The sequence below is a fragment of the Diaporthe citri genome (assembly GCF_014595645.1).
Source record: "Diaporthe citri strain NFHF-8-4 chromosome Unknown scaffold_9, whole genome shotgun sequence".
Classification (NCBI taxonomy): domain Eukaryota; kingdom Fungi; phylum Ascomycota; class Sordariomycetes; order Diaporthales; family Diaporthaceae; genus Diaporthe; species Diaporthe citri.
The window spans coordinates 2,801,294-2,817,809 of NW_025064854.1; the positions used below are offsets into that span (position 1 = coordinate 2,801,294).

General features: G+C 45.2%; 5 protein-coding genes across 5 annotated transcripts; 3 read left to right on the top strand and 2 right to left on the bottom strand.

Moving 5' to 3' along the window:
- Nucleotides 1-2,993: 2,993 nt before the first annotated feature.
- INS49_015862 (uncharacterized protein) lies at nucleotides 2,994-4,226 on the top strand (the record flags this gene model as incomplete). Its single annotated transcript, XM_043176540.1, has 3 exons — nucleotides 2,994-3,642; nucleotides 3,849-4,087; nucleotides 4,152-4,226. The coding sequence occupies 3 exons, from the start codon at nucleotides 2,994-2,996 to the stop codon at nucleotides 4,224-4,226; spliced, it is 963 nt and encodes a 320-aa protein (XP_043019995.1).
- A 305-nt stretch (nucleotides 4,227-4,531) lies between these two features.
- On the bottom strand, nucleotides 4,532-6,089 carry INS49_015863 (uncharacterized protein; the record flags this gene model as incomplete). Its single annotated transcript, XM_043176541.1, has 4 exons — nucleotides 4,532-4,889; nucleotides 4,976-5,115; nucleotides 5,197-5,268; nucleotides 5,826-6,089. 4 exons carry the CDS (start codon nucleotides 6,087-6,089, stop codon nucleotides 4,532-4,534), a joined length of 834 nt encoding a protein of 277 aa, XP_043019996.1.
- Nucleotides 6,090-7,818: 1,729 nt separating this feature from the next.
- INS49_015864 (uncharacterized protein) lies at nucleotides 7,819-11,518 on the top strand (the record flags this gene model as incomplete). The annotated part of the gene is made up of 8 exons (XM_043176542.1): nucleotides 7,819-7,849; nucleotides 7,932-8,003; nucleotides 8,065-8,231; nucleotides 8,301-8,464; nucleotides 8,535-8,814; nucleotides 9,084-9,919; nucleotides 9,991-10,810; nucleotides 10,901-11,518. 8 exons carry the CDS (start codon nucleotides 7,819-7,821, stop codon nucleotides 11,516-11,518), a joined length of 2,988 nt encoding a protein of 995 aa, XP_043019997.1.
- Nucleotides 11,519-12,765: 1,247 nt separating this feature from the next.
- Nucleotides 12,766-13,220, top strand: INS49_015865 (uncharacterized protein; the record flags this gene model as incomplete). Its single annotated transcript, XM_043176543.1, has 3 exons — nucleotides 12,766-12,876; nucleotides 12,935-13,003; nucleotides 13,080-13,220. The coding sequence occupies 3 exons, from the start codon at nucleotides 12,766-12,768 to the stop codon at nucleotides 13,218-13,220; spliced, it is 321 nt and encodes a 106-aa protein (XP_043019998.1).
- Nucleotides 13,221-14,639: 1,419 nt separating this feature from the next.
- On the bottom strand, nucleotides 14,640-15,710 carry INS49_015866 (uncharacterized protein; the record flags this gene model as incomplete). The annotated part of the gene is made up of 1 exon (XM_043176544.1): nucleotides 14,640-15,710. The coding sequence occupies one exon, from the start codon at nucleotides 15,708-15,710 to the stop codon at nucleotides 14,640-14,642; it is 1,071 nt and encodes a 356-aa protein (XP_043019999.1).
- Nucleotides 15,711-16,516: the final 806 nt, after the last annotated feature.

Here is a 16,516-nt window from a genome sequence, read left to right on the forward strand (position 1 = left end):
TAATCTTCTTTATTTTAATTACCTATATAACAATTTTTAAAGGTATAAGGCTCTTTTATTATTATACCTCCCCTTTTCATTACTTAACTTTTATTACTTACTTTTTACTTTACTATTTATTTACTTTACTTTCTTTCCTTATAATTAAAAGCTAAGATATCTTTTAATTAAAAAAGCAAAATAAAAAAGCGGTTTTAATTACCTTTACGCTATAAGATATCTTAAAACCTTAATGCCTTAATTTTAATAATTAAACCTATTAATCTAAAAAAGAATAATTTAATGCTAATAATTATAAAACTTCCTTACTTTAATAACTTTAAAGACCTGCTTAATAAAGCATTGCAATTCCTAAATATTATAAATATTTAAAATTAATAAAACTTTGCTTAAAAAGTAAATATTAATTTCTTTAAAAATCTTTTTAAAATAAGAATTATTATAAATAAGGTTTACTTAAATAATATTTAATAATCCCAAACCCTTAATTAACTATTATTTTTTAATATAAAATAAATAGCATTTAATAATAAGCTTATAAAGATAATATAAGAATATTTCCTAAGCATTAATTTCTACCTTAAGCTAAGAAAACTAACTAAGTTAATAAATTTAATAAGATAATATTAAGCCTTCCTTACTCTTAATTTCTTTAATATAAAAAGGATGCTTTATAAATATAAAGAATTAAAAACTTAATATATTATAGCCCTTATAATTTAACAGCTTTTTAACTTTTAAAATATTATATTTTTATTTAAAGAATTTTTATATTATAATTATACCTTACTTAAAAAATATTAATAATATAAATTAATAAAGAATTATAAATTTATTATCATGCCTATTTATATACTTAACCATTAAATAGTAGCAATTTTTAATAAGATAAAAAACCACTACTTATTATAAAATAATCTTATATTAAGAAATAAAAAAAGTAAGATAAATAAGGATATTAAAGCGCTTATTTATAAATATTTAATAGCTGCCTTAAAAAATAAAATATAAAATTTTAATAAAGAGTTTGCATTAAAATTAAGATAAATTAATAAAATATCTTATAAATAATATATTGCTAAGTTTATTAAAAACTATTTTAAAGAAAACTAAGAAAAGAATAATTAAAAGGTATGGGATTAAGCTAAGACTTTTTTAATTAAAATTATATACTTTAAAATGCTTAAAATTACTATTAGCATTACTACTTAAATATTTATTATTTAATTAAAGCTTAATAAGATTAATAAAGCCATTTAAATACTTATATTAATTCCCCTTATTAAGATTAATAATATAAAAGTAATTAAAATAAGAAATAAGCTTTTATTATAAAGGGATATTATTTAATAGCAGCTATTTAAATTGCAATATATTAAGATTGCTATTAATTATAAAAAGGACATAAGAAAAATAATACCTTTAATATAAATTAATTTAATAACTTAATTTTAAATATTTAATATATAGTAAGATATAAACTTTTACATAGCTTAAAATTAACTAAGCAAAACTTTAATTAAATAAGCCTTTAATTTAAATATTATATTATAAGATATTTTAAAGTTAATAAGGAATGCTTGCCTTAATATATATAAGGATTTTTCCCACTTACTTATCTTAATAATAAATATAAATAAAATTTAAAGCATGTTAATTAACTTAAAATAATTAAAATAGCAATAAAGTTTGCTTAAAGATAATTTAAAAGGCTTATAAATAAGCTAATTAAGTAATTAAATATAAGATATAAATATTAAAAGCAAAAGTATTATAAAAAGTAAAAGCAAAAGCAAAAGCTTTGCAAAAAGCAAAAGCAAAAGTTAGCAAAGCCAATATGCTATACTTAATGCAATAATTAAAAGAAAGAATAAATTTACTTTTTATTTTATAAAGGTATTTAAGTTTTTAATAGCTATACTAATATTAGCTATTAAAGTAAATTTTAATAGCTAAAAGAATATAATTAGCAAATATATTGCTAAGCAAATCTTAAAAATATTTAAAGCTTTTATAAAGAAATAAAAGCTATAATAAGATAAGTAAGTAAGAAATTGGAAATAATAATAATAATTAAGATTATAATAAAGTAAATTTTAAAACTTAAAGGCTTAATTAAAAATAGCAAGATTTTATTTTAATAATCTTTATAATATTTATTATAAAATGCCTAAAAAAGGGTATATTAATAGGTATAGGGAATTATATAAGAAATAATATTGCATTAAATTTTAATTAGCTATAAAAAGCTAGCTTTTATGCTTATTTTAAATATTCTTTTAAGAAATTAACTTTTTTCTTTTCTTATATATTTAATGCTTTAATTAAGCTTTTCTTATTTTTAAGAATTTTTAAAATATTTATCTTTTCCCTTTCTTTAACTCCCTTTTATTCCTATCTTCCCTTTTTATCGCGTTAAAGCTCCTCCTTAAGTTATCCTTAAGAGGGTTTAGCAGAACTTATCCCCCATTTGTTTGGGTGGCTCGTTTTTAATATTTACTTAATCTTAATATAATTTTAGTTTTAATATAATATAATATAATATTAGCATTTAATATAGCCCCCTTAAAAAATACTTTTTTTTCTTATCCTTAACTTAACTATTTATTTATCCTTTACTAGCTTATTTATTTATTATGAAAGGATTTATAAAATTATGAAAATATTTAAAAATAGAAATAAGTTTAAAGTTAATAAAGTTTAAACTAAAGCTTTTAATATAAAATTATAGTAATATTAGTTAATATGCGGTTAACATTAATATAAAGTTAATATTAATATAATTTAAAGCTTTAATATAATTTGCTTTTAATAATATTTTAATAGCCTTTTGTTAGCATTTCGCTATAATAATAAAATTTTGATTAAATATCAAAACATGAGTGCATTGCGTGATCCAGTCAAAAACCCCCCCTCCCCCTGGTAGGAACCTTTTACCTCATCCTTCTGTCCGAATTCCTCCGCCACTGACCAGCCCGTCCTAGACCTCGACAATGAGCAAAGTCGGTGGCCCTGAAATCACAGATGAAATTCAAACCAGTGCGAGGATCGACCTCAACCGCGCATTGAACAAGCTCATCGAGCCCATGCAGACGCTGTGCTTACAAGCTGCTGAAAAGGAGATGCCGCACTGTCCGGACTGGTCCTCGATCGTCCTGTACCCTAGGGTATTGGACCTGTTCTCCAGGATGTCGGCGCGTGTCATGGTCGGCCCTGATATCTGCGACGCATGGCCTGCCATCTTAATGAAGTACATCACCCGTGTTCTCGCCCCCCAGGGCGCCATTCGGAAGAGGTACTGGCCCTCTCTCTATTGGACGGCCTATTACCTGAACCCGGAGGTAGCCCAGGTCAACGAGGCGCGCCGTGAGGCTGCAGAGCTCGTGCGCCCGGTGCTAGAGGCGCGGCAGGCCGCCCATGCGTCCCTCGGTGCTGCGGCTGAGAGGCACCACGACTTCATCCAGTGGATCATGGACAGCTGCCGCGCGGGCGGCAAGACCGTCACGCCGGACGAGACGGTGCAGAACATCTTCATCGTCATGTTCGCGTCCATGCACGGCACCTCGTTCGTCGCGCTACAGTCGCTGTTCAGCCTTCTTGGCACGCCCGGCGCTTTGGCTGAGATCCGCGAGGAGATTGACCGTGTGTCGAGGCACGAGCTCGGGGATTCGCCCGTTTGGACACGCCACGCACTTGGGGAGCTGAGAATGTTGGATTATTTGATGAAGGAAACGCTCCGCGTGAAGCCGTTTCATAAAGGCAAGTCACTACTTTATCTCCCCCTCGTTCTCCTAATCGCATCGAGGGTCCACGACCACAAGGAACCATTGTCTACTTACACGCCACAGCCACTGTCCAACGGTACGCCATGACCGAATACACGTTCAAAGACGGCCTCCACGCCCCGGCCGGGACCGTCGTGTCGTTCCCCAACCTGCGCCACAACCTGGACCCCAACCTGGTACCCCAGGCAGACACGTTCGACGGCAAGCGCTGGCTGCGGCGTCGCTTGGGACTCGACGTGAGCAAGTTCCAGTTCGCGTCCACGGCTGGGGACGCGTTTGACTGGGGCGGGGGGGCTGCACGCGTGTCCGGGGCGCTTCATGGCCGAGGTCACCATCAAGCTGATCCTGATTTATCTCGTCACCAAGTACGACATGAAGCTGACGGAGGGGGGGGCCGGAGCGGCCCGCGCAGTCGAGGCGGTTTATGGATTTGACGCCTGACACTTCGATGCCGGTGCTTATTAGAGATTTGCAAGTATAGCCGAGCAGTGCCTTTGAAACTGGCGGGACTTGTCTGGGTGATACGGACAAGACTTTGTGTTGCGGATACCCTTGGTCAAAGGAAGCATGAAGTGAAGTTTGAAAGATGTGAAAGTCTCTTCCCTCGGATTCTCCTTTCCCAGGTTCGGTTGCTACTATGTAGGCTACGACTGAGTTACTGCAAGCCTTGAGACAATTCAACCAAGGAAATCCAGCTCTCATTTCATTTCCTACATAGAAAACGGCATAAATGGATTTTGAAGTACCTAATCGAGCCCAATGGCCCTGCGCAGTCTGGGGGAGTTTACACCCGGCCAGCCCATGGCAACACCGCCACCACGTGATTCCACATCAACCTCAGGCTGCACGGTCTGAAGAGGGTCTCTATGCGCAAGTATTACACTTGGAGGCGAGTAGGGAGACCACTCCCCGTCACTGCCAAGAGCTGCAGCCGTGGCCCGGGCGGCGATGGAGGCAGCCCCGTTGACGCAGTATGCCGCGCCCAGCTGGAGATTCAGGCAGTCCGCAGCGAGTGATGGGTTCCAGCTCTGGAACTGTTTGAATGGAATGCCGAATTTGTTCTGCACCTGAGCGCAGGTGTCACCGGACTGGATGACATACCATCTTGAGGCAGGGGTCAATGCCTGACGGATTGAAATTTGCACAAGCAGGGTCGTTGCGGCCGCAACGGTCATCCAGGGTACACTCACTGATAACAGTTCTTTGTTGTGCCAGATGGAGTCGAAGCAGGAGGTGGTGCGATTGTCGAGCTTGCGGTCGAGTTGAAGTCCTGCGTCGGACGGACGCAGTAGGCCACGTTACCTTGTAGATTGGTGCAGCCTTTATCAATCTAGGGGTTTCATGAAATTAGTTGGACTGTTTTTGGGACTTCTCCGTCTACAATAGCCATCGCTTTAGTAAAAGGACATACCTGTGGGTTAATGGCGTAGAAAAGCGGCAGGGAAATGGTTTGATTCAAGGCCACGAGTTCGCAATAGTCGCCCTGTCAGTGATAGAACAGTTCAAGTCAGCATCTTCCACTCGGACACAACTTGCAGCTACATGTACTTCGCTACACATGTATGAGATTTCAACTGACCGGCTGAGCTGTGTAGTACTTCCCGCACTTTGTCGTGGTGCCGCTTGCGACTGACGCTGGCCGGTCAGCTGTAGCCGTTGCATAAATTGCCGTCGTCGTCGCCGTTGCCCCCCGGGACCGTTGTGAAGTCTTTCACGCCTCCAGGAGGCCCAACGCAGATGTTCTGGCCTGCAATCAGATTCGTACAATAGTTATCGATGGCTATTTCTGGTAATCAGCGGAGTACAACAGGGCAAGGTTGTCGGTACAAGCAGCAAAAGTTGGTGTTTGCGTACTTGGATTCCAGGCAATGATTTGCTGATATGTAGTTGAAAACTGTGAGGCGATGCCCACACACGTATCGCCGCTTTTAATTGCATAATCGTTGCAAGCTGGTGGAAGGCACAATATCTGGCGTGCTTTTAGTATCAGAGATGATATGAAAAGCAAGACTAAATATTTATATACACCGATGGACTTACCTGACCGACGAAGATGTTTGTGCAGTCGATCCGCAGGCTGTTCAGGACTATCAATGACGATGTCGAAACCTTGCTTTTCTTAGAGATGTCGACGCAATTATCGCCACTGACGACTTTGTAGGTCCTGTCGCCGACACAGGTTGCCGTAGGGTAGCCTTTGGGTGCATAGTTTCCCAAACTCGTGACATTTGTTTTCAGGGCCTGAGTTGCCGTAGGGAAACTGAGTTTGCAGTTGGTCTGGATAGCGGCCCACGCTTGAGCCATTTCGGGGTCATAGTTCGAGTACGGCGTTGACTGCTGCTGCTTGAAGAGGTTGACGACGCACTCACTGCACAACTGTGCCGCAGTGTATCCCCCTAGCAGGTCTCCAGGGGTACCAGCGTCACCCAAATTACTCGACAGAAATTCTTCATTGCGTCAACAAGCGACCTCAACGTGGAAGATCAGTATTGGACAGATAGCATTTACCGGTACAGTAGACCCAGTCTTTGAGTCTTTCAAGCACATCTGTGTCTGCACAGAGCTGACAGAATCAACCGAGTACGTCGAGGGGAAGCCCTCTCTTGGTTGAGGATCTCGCGAGCACGCCGACTCAACGTTTTTCCTGTAGCTTGCTAGTGCTGTCGGGCATTCTTTCCGACACAACACGTCCATGACGGTCACGTTCAAAATTGTGTAAAACTGGTTTTCTCCAGCCAGGTTCAGCAGTTCTCCAGGACATTGCACAACAGGTGCTGAGAGCGCTAGGTTACAGGCAGCCGAGACCCCTTCGAAAAGAGTATCAGTCTGAAGCGTTCGGAAGAAGAACTAGGTAATCTTGGAATTAGTACTGCAGCATTTGGGTGCTTCCAGAAGAGTGCCATACACTTGGGTCAGCGGCATGAGCCAAAGGCCATGCCACCCCTGCGAGAGTCAATGAGTTTGTCAACTGCATCATGAATTCAGACACTTCAACTAAAGGGTCCACCTCGAAGGGGAAATTTGCAAGAGCCGGCCTATGCTTTAGTGTCTTCGGTACACCGTATATAACACCGGGGAACTCGAAAAACCTCTCGGACCGGTTCCCAGCAACTCATTCTAGTGTTAGTCTATCAAGGGATTGAATGTGATCGTCATAGTCAGCTGATCAGTGTACAAAGAGAAAGGGGGCATCCAAGCGTAGGGAGATTGAGACATCCCGAGAAAGCCCGCGAGCTATGCTCGGGAGCAAGGCAAGGGGATATTTGCCTTGGCGGTCAGATTGATCAATAGGCACCCGATGTAGTGGATAACGAAGATCCGATTTCTTTTGGGGGTCACAAGGGCTTCAGTAACCCTTCATGTGACGTATACGGCTGAGCAACTCGAGCCGCTTACAAAAGGACTCTTTGCAGTATTGGAGACATTGATCTTCAAAATGGGATAGAGTGTGTGTAACACTACAACTGAGACTGTTGGCCTGCGGAGCTTATCACTGAAGTGATCATGCGGTGGCTGAGAAAAGACTGCTCATCTCAGGAACATCGGGGTTGCGCAGGGTAAGCACCCGAAGCTGCGCTTGGTGCGAGATATATCATCATGTGAGTTGGCTCTCTCTTCCCTTGAAGCAAGGCCCTGGTGTGACTCGCTTACAATCAACCCAGCTACTAGATCGCTTTGCAATCTTCAAGCTCACCATGTTGCGTCATCACCTTTTTCTTCTGCTACTTGGCAATTTGGCTTGTTGGATCCAGTTCACAGTGGCCCAGCAAGACTATTCATGTTCTCCCCAGAGACCCTGCAAGCTTGGCTGCTGTGGTAAGAATAACGTCAGTTTTATTGTTCCGAATCTCCCTCCATTAGCGAATAGGACTTGATACCTTGGACTGGGTATTGGCAGATACGACTTTGAGATGGCCATTCATCGTTGACAATTTCACCAGGTCTGTGGAATTGGCCCCAAGTATTGTGGGCCAGGCAACTGTTTATCCGGCTGTGATGCGAAAAGCGAATGCAATCCTGGCTGGGGATCGCAATGGAGCAAGAGAGACAAATGTCCCCTAAACGTATGCTGCTCTGAATTTGGATTTTGCGGCACGACCAAAGACTTCTGTGGTGATAAGAAGGTCAAGAAACCCAGCTGTCCAGGCGGAACGAGCGCCAACAAGAGGGTTATTGGGTACTATGAGGGCTGGTCAACGTCCAAGGCCTGCAATGGACGTAAGTCAGACTATGAGAATCGAGAATGGTTGGACTTCATTGACCTTTTTTCTTCGCGCAGTGAATCCCGAGAATATGCTGTACACAGCTTATTCTCACCTCAACTACGCTTTTGCCTTTATCAATCCCAAGACGTACGAAATCGCCAACATGCAGGACTCAGACACAACGTACATGCCTCGGTTGACCGCCCTGAAAACTACAACCCCGATTTGCAAGTTTTCGTACGTGACCGCATCTCGAAGCATTGCGTTGAATTAATAGAAGAATACGACATCTAATCGACTTTTCACACAGATAGCCATAGGAGGGTGGAGCATGAACGATCCAGATCAACCTACGAAACGCACGTTCTCAGAACTCGCGGCCTCTGCAGCCGCCCAGAAAGCCTTCTTCTCCTCCCTCCTATCTTTTATGGATAAGTATGGTTTTGACGGTGTTGATATAGACTGGGAATATCCGTGAATATACCTCCTCTCACAGTACCAACTCAGCTCCCCAACACTTGCAGCCCTGCTGACTCTGCTTCAGCGTGGCAGAGGAGAGGTCCGGCAAGGCCGAAGATTTCAAGAACTATGTGACGTTCCTCAAGAACCTTCGAGGAGTCCTTGGGTCCAAGGGTCTCACACTCACGCTCCCTGCGTCGTACTGGTACCTACAGCATTTCGATCTCAAGAACATGGAACAGTATTTGGACTGGTTCAACGTCATGAGCTATGACTTGCACGGTACCTGGGATGGGACCAACCCCTATCTCGGCCCGTATATAAACTCTCACACGAACCTGACTGAGATTGACCTGGCTTTGGAGGTGAGTAACCGAGGACATACTTTGCTATTTCTAGTCCGGATTGATGTTGTTTTCAAAGATGGAGATCGGATCTAATGGACTCAAACCGGGTATGATAGCTTCTTTGGAGAAACAACATCGATCCCAAAAAGGTTGTCATGGGGATGGGTTTCTATGGGCGCAGCTTCACACTCGCGGATCCTGCGTGCAAGACAGCCGGGTGTAAATTCACCGCCGGAGGTAACCCGGGGCGATGCTCCGCGTCGGCCGGTACTCTAATGTTCAACGAGATCCGAGAGATTATCAATGCTGGCGGCGCCCAGGTCACCACGGACAAGAAAGCGGCCGTCAAGATCGTAACATGGGGTAATAACCAGTGGGTGTCGTACGATGATGAGGAGACGCTCAAAGCCAAAATGGACTACGCCAACAACCTCTGCCTGGGCGGTGTTATGGTCTGGGCTGCTTCTACCGACGATAATAAAGGCACGGCAATCCGCGCTTTAGCCAAAGCCGGTGGTCGCGACGACTTTTCGGTTGCGCTGAATGCGCGAGCCGTCAAGACAGACGCCAGCAAGTGTGTCTGGGGGGAGTGTGGCGCATCCTGTCCCCCGGGTCTGGTACCCGTCGAAAGTTCAGGAAGCAACGCGAGTCCCCTGGGCATCGAATCTGGATGCAACAAGGGCAAGCGCAACCTCTGCTGTCCAGCGAAGAGCCCCCCCACCTGCAAATGGAAGGGTAGTCCCAAGTTCTGCGGCATGCTGGCCAAGAACAGGTGCAGCGGCAAAGAAATCGAGGTTGCGGCGAGCACCGACGGCTGCTGGATAGGCCACAAGAGTTTATGTTGCAGCAAGACCGACTCGACCTCGAATCTCGACTCCTGTGAGTGGCTCGGCGCTGCGCCGTTCTGTTCGACTGCAGCTGGGATAGGAACTGTGATCGGGCTTGGAACTACTCCCTTCACCGGAGCTTTCTCATTCACATCTTATGGATGTCCAAAAATGGAAAAGCCCAAGGAGCTTACCAAGTCAAAGCAGGGCGAAGGAGGTCAGCAGAGCTGCTCTTATAACGGTGGGTTCAAGAGTTACTGCTGCAGTGATCCCGCTCCATGGAAGGGCTGTAAGTGGTGAGTACACAGACATTGTGCCCCCTCCCCCATACAAGATTGTGACTCGCTAACCGGCCTTTGTCTTGTAGGAGAGCTGGGGGCACGACGTGGGTGCAGTGGGAGAAGATCTTGGCGGGCCCCCTCATCAATCTGTTCGTCGACTTCTCGACCGACTGCAAGACTGGCTGTGACGATGGAGAGGTGACCGTGGCCACGGACGGCTTTGGCTGTCGATCAGGCACTTACTCATACTTCTGCTGTGACGACCCTAATAAACCGACAAATCCAACTCCGCCAGAAATCAGCCTATGCCCGGGGCCAGCCTACGTGTCAGGGCTCTCGAGAACGCCAGAGGCAGGCTCTGCGGCAAAGAACATCTTCGAGGAAGGGAATGTCTTCGACGCCAAATGTCCATCACTTCCTGGAGGGAAAAGACGGCGGCTAGCGCACTATCCGCGTATGCGAAGAGAGGTGAACAGTACCATTGGCGTCAACCATACCCTTATCATAGAGCCTCATGCTGCCCACCTTGGATTCCTCTCGGAGAGAGCATTGTTCGGCCGAGATTTCGACATTGAGAAGCATGGTGTCAGAGGACCTTTGATGGCGCTGTGCGACCCTAAGGGTAATGGAAGAGCCAGTTTATATACGCAGAACCATCCAGGCGCACCCTCCGTACTTAAGCTGACTGGGAAGGCTTGGACGGTGGCTCGAAGGGGAGTCTGCGCCGCGGTTGGTGTGACAGGTCTCCTCACACTAGATCCCAACGCGGACTGGGTCACAGAGCACGTCTTTGAAAAACAAGAGCTGCGCGACAATATTGAATACATGTTGAAGGGCACATTGCCGGACGGGACACCGCTGAAGGCTGGTGCCGTCCCGTTTCAGGGCGTGTTTGATGACAAGGGGGTAAGTCCTCTTCTCTTAATTGTGTTGTCGCATAAGTAACTATACTTCGCATGTGGTCCGTCAGCGCGGCTTCTAATGTCGTCGACACAGCTCTTCCAGAACAATTGGGCCTCACCTCCCTCACTGGCGGTGGCCCGGAACTGGGTTGGCAATATCCAGGATACCTTCTTTGGCATTCTGGGACGCACCTCCGATGCAGGCCTGAACAACCAGTACACGGCGAACCTCCAGGTGTGCGATGCCGACTTCAACCGTTATAAGGAGTACATAGTGGCCGGGTCGGAGTGGATGAGCAACGCGGAATGGACGCAGTACGACGCCATGGACCGTATCGGCATCCTGACCGATGTCATCGACAGCTTCGGGTACCGCTCCAAGGACATCGTCGTCACATCGTATTCAACGAGTAACACGGGCTTCACGACACTCTGGGGCGACTTTGCCAATCATGCAGCCGCCAACGGCGTCAATTACGACTTCGTGGGCGCCTGGAAGGAGATTGTCGCCGCCAATCTGAAGTACCAGGTGAAGACGGCCACCACACTCTTCTTGAAGTACCTCGATGGCGAGATCGCTTACTGGGCGTCGGCGGCGGCCAAGAAGGCATATACACCAGCTATTGTGGCGGCTGAAGCCGCGAAATTGGCAGACTTCAAGAGAGATGTTGCTACACTGCTAGCGCTGCCGATTTCCAAGATGACGGCCTAGGTGGCCAAGCAGCTGGGGACATTTTGGCACATGTTCAGATAGGTAGCATTAGGCCTCGCCACACAATTCTTAGAACTGACGCATCGAGCTATTCTCATCTGCTTGATGCAAAATAGGGGTCGCCGACGCTCGGCCGACGAGTTATGCCGATGTTATTTACTAATGCATACTACATGCTGGGTGTGCCTTCAGTCCAGATAGTTGCTGCTGTCGTTTCAAAGTGGCGCCCGTCCCAAAAATGACCTCCCAAAAAGGCAACCTCGGTGCTGATACAGGAACAGGAAAGCTCCCCACATACCGGTGGAGAACTCCAGACGAATAATTATCCGCAAGGGCAAGCTCTCGCAACGTGCTTCAAACTTAAGATGCTTGTCCTCAAACCTTGATCGGTTAACGTCTTGGCAACGGCTCTGCCGTAGCAGCATCCCATTGTACTCAAAGCCACATAAAGTAGGACTGCAGATCAGATGAAACCGATGCAGCTAGGTTGGCAGCTGTCATTCTTCAACGGCGGACGCAGGAATCGCTCACAAGAAGCAATGGATTTATACCCCCTGCCCTAATTCAGACTTGTCTTGTCCCCATGATTGGTCCCACGACAGGGGGAAATGCGGAGAGAAACATCATATGAGACTCTGTCCAGGTTTAGATGGGATTGGATCTGGTCTCCCCCGAGCCGCACGATCACATTGCTGATCCATCGGAACTTTTGTTCAGACGAGGTCGTGATGCTTCGCTGCCTGCGCTCGACAGTGTTGCCCACGCCCACAGCCCGTGTCGCGTTGTCCGTGCTGGATGAGCTTCTCACTGAATTTCTCAAAACGGTGACGGGCCTGGAGGTGAGACAAGAAGGTCGAGGATATGTTTGTTTTTCCTGTGACGGCGGGTTTTCACGAAAGATCTTCGTCGCAAAACAGTGACCCCTTTCCACGCTCTTCTAATTTTGGAGCCTGCCTGATGTTCGTTCAATGGGAACGCCCAAGTTTAACTCCTCGTGTCACAGAGCACATCGACGATGTAGACATCACAGGTATATAAGATTTGTCCGTGTCGTCTCAACGACGTTCAATCTCATCATCTGTATCCAACTCATCATCCATCACCAACATCAGTGCCTTCACTTGTCTGTTCAGAGCTGGGCTCTATCTTTACTGTCTACTACAATCTTTATTGCACAGGCTTGGTCCTACCTCTATCTCTAAATCTCTCAAGCCAGCTATTTCAATATAAACTTTCCATTAATCAAAATGGTGTACTCCGCTGTCCGCGTCAAGGTCTTCGCGGCCGCTCTCCTTGCCTCGACGGCCGTCACTGGACTGCAGCTCGACGCCTTTGAGGTCGTCCAGCGTGATCACGTGGTAAGTCTCGACATCAGTCCTGGAGCAACCGAAGAGCCTGAACTGATTGCCCTCGCAGGGCTCACCCGCCGCTCGTGCCGTCGGCGCCTACGCTCAGGGCCAGGATGTGCGCCGTGATGACGTCTTTGTAAGTATATACATATGCACCTTGCCTGCTGTACCCATTCTTCGACACATGAACGAACACTAACTAGAACCTCAAGGACTCCGCCAACAAGTTCGAGGTCCGCCAGGCCAAGGGCAAGAAGGCCAACGCAGGAGGCAACGCGGCTGGAGGCAACATCAACGCTGCTCAGGGCGGTGGCGCAGGTGCGGGAGGCGCCGGAGGCGCCGGAGGTGCTTAATTACACTTTTTCAAAGCTGACCTCTTTCGCTCTGGGGCCCAAGCTATAGACAAGACTGAGGAACGAGGAGGATTCAATTTTCAAAGGACAGACATGGAAGGTCTCGAGTTGGTATGGGATGATGTCATTCCTTGAAGAGAGAAACTTTCACTGGTTAGGAAATACAATTTGTTCAAGTAAGGGCTTAAGGTTCAATTCATCATCAGACAACCGGGTAACGAGAAGCGTCTACAGCGTGAATAACTAAAGTCGAAGCATCTGTTGTGTAAAATATAAGATTAACCTTGCTCTAAGTTTTGAAAAGTAACAAGATCTAATCTTTAAGCTCCTATAGATGTAATGATGTAGCCAGGTTAGCGATGTGGGCGTTGGAACAGCGAACGGCCTTTATTTTCCGCCTGCCTAGTCATTAAGGATAAAAAGCAGAACTGGGGCAATGAACCATTTGTTGGAGAAGATTATAAACAGCAGGGGGGGGGAGTATTTAGGTTGGTGTTCGTAGATCTATAGAGCTGGAAAAGCATGGGTCTACTCTGCGATGGGACTGCTCATATCAGCGCAACTCTGTCCTGGATGCCTTCAGATCAAGGGCGAAGTGCCTCAATCTCAACCATGAGAACGAATCTATTACTGCTGGGCAAATAGATACCGCTCGGCCAAAAGACCAGTAATTTCCACTCGTCAGATTGGAAATACCCGGCAGTATATAAGCACCGTACCATCACAATTTTTATTGTTTTAATCGTATTTGAGTACTTGGGGCCCACATGAACATGTGGGACTGAGATCAAATTGTTGTCCAACGAAAGATTCTTTCCATGGGTACTTGGTATCTTCTTTGAACCGCTTCCTACCAGGGGGAGGGGGGGTTTTCGTTAACATCGTACTACTATATTAATGACATAGCGATATAATAATAATATGCAATTAAGGTTTTAACGTGCTTTTTTTATATATATATTGCATTATTTATACATTATTAATATATAATCATTCCTAATATGCTATGATATTATGTTAACTCTTTAACATAAGGGTAAAAGAAAACCTTTTTTTTTTCCTTATCCCTAACCTAACTATTTATTTATTCTTTATTAGCTTAATTATTTATTATAAAAGGATTTATAAAATTATGAAAATATCTAAAAATAAAAATAGATTTAAAATTAATAAGATTTAAATTAAAGCTTTTAATATAAAATTATAATAATATTAGCTAATATATAATTAATATTAATATAAAGTTAATATTAATATAATTTAAAGCTTTAATATAATTTCATTTTAATAGTAATTTAATAGCCTTTTATTAGCATTTTACTAGAATTATGAAATTTTGATTAAATATTAAAACATGAGTGTATTGCGTGACCCAGTCAGAAACCCCCCTCCCCCCTGGTAGGTTCTACTACGACGACTTCAGGATTGTGTCTTTCTGCGCTTCTTTCTCAGCCGCTCGGGCGATGGGTGCATCGACCACCAAATCTCGTCGAGCCTTTCCGCCTCTTGGTTCGGCTCCTCTTGGTCTTGATGCTCGGTCGCTTCATCGAGCTCGTTTGCTCCTCTGACGTTGCGCGTGACGCGTTGTAGCGGTGTGCCCATGTCGACAACGTCAATGAGTGACTCCACGAGTGCTTCGGCAGCAACCTTGAAGACCGGCTTGAGCCATATCCTTTCTTCATGATCAGGCTCTAGCCCAGCATCCTTGTCCGCCGCAACGGCCAGTAAGAATGGTGCCCGGGGCCTCCAGAGACTGCTCATCTCATCGGTATTTGACACCTCCTTTTCGAATGACTCTACTGCTTCCGTAGAGGCGCAGAGGAAAACATCCCATGATAAGCCAGAGTTCAGAATGGGCTTCAGAGCAGCGTACTCGGAACGGAACAATTCTGAGCTGGGAATGGCGGAAGTCGACTCTTGCCCTGCAGGAAACTCCTCCCACTGAATGGTAAACTTGGCTCTGGCTTTGTCGAAATCATCAGGGATGATGGCGCCCTCCTCCTTCGCCTGTGAAATGGCGCGCTCAAAGGGAAGCTCAACAATTCGCTGAACCTGCTCCTTGAATCTAGCCCAACGCTGCTCGTCGTCATCGCTGCCACCATAGCAGGCAGCGCGGAAAACAACAAAGCCCCACTGCTGCCCATTGAAGTGCTTTCTCCAGATTCTGAGCCAATTGGGTGGCAAGAAGGCGGGCGTTTGATTGTTTTCGGCGCTGGAAGAGGTTGGCGGTCCCTTGAAGTCCCCCTCAAGTGTGCGCTTCTTATTGTCTTCTTGTTGCTGCTCCTCCTGCTGCTGCTCCAAATCGAACATGTATCGCGACAGCTTACTCATACCAGCGTCTCCCAGTATGTCGCGTAGTCCGTCCTGGATCTTGACGAGCTCGTCCTCGGGCAATGTGGCCAGATCTTCTTCATCCGCGCGCACCCATCGTTCAAAGTTCCACCCTGGAGCCCAATATGAGCTAGATGCATCTGAGTACTCCCCTGCCATTTTAGAAGGGGATTTTTGGTGGAGGATTGGCTCCACTCAACTGTAGGAAGTAGTTTTGGTCACCGAAACGCTAGTTGGAGCTTTGATGAGCCGAGGATTGGGAGAAGACTTTATGGCATTAATTCCTTTTGAGTGCATGGAATGGCATAAAAAGCACAGCACATGCGCTATGACATCAATTGATTCATATGGAATGCTCTCCCTGACCCGGCACCGCAGCTTCTTTTCTCCGACGACCACTATCAGTCAGTTGGTCGCTCGAGTTACCAGACCACATTGATTGCTCATCTAGCGTTGCAGCTTGTGTCACCTAGCCTGGGGGTCAAAAGCAATTATATTGTACACTGTAACAAAGATATATTTCCCTTCATAATACTTCCAGCATATGCACCTGAGGTTGTGATAAACTAGGGGAATACTGAGGGGCATTAATTCCTTACACGGAAATTAACCATTTACGAATCTGAGAGGGCTGGTGATTCGAAGACTGCTAAGTGGTTAGAAATTTATCGTCACCCCGCTTCTTGGCGACGTGGTCATGCCAGTGTGTTCATGCTCACACCAGAAGGGGTACTACAGAGAGAGGAATCGAATGAAATCTAGCGGTCTATGTATCTGTCTTCTGAGAGGCTGACAAAGAGACTTCAGAGGACGGGATTGGCCCAGTAGAAGCCGGTCGAAGAAGTACCCTCGGCAGGACTCATGTGGGCCACAAATTCTCAAGTGCAACCTGGGACGGGACTGGGCGCAGGCGCACGAGTGCCTCATTGCCTTCCAACGGTCTTGCCACTCCTAATGTTTGCGCA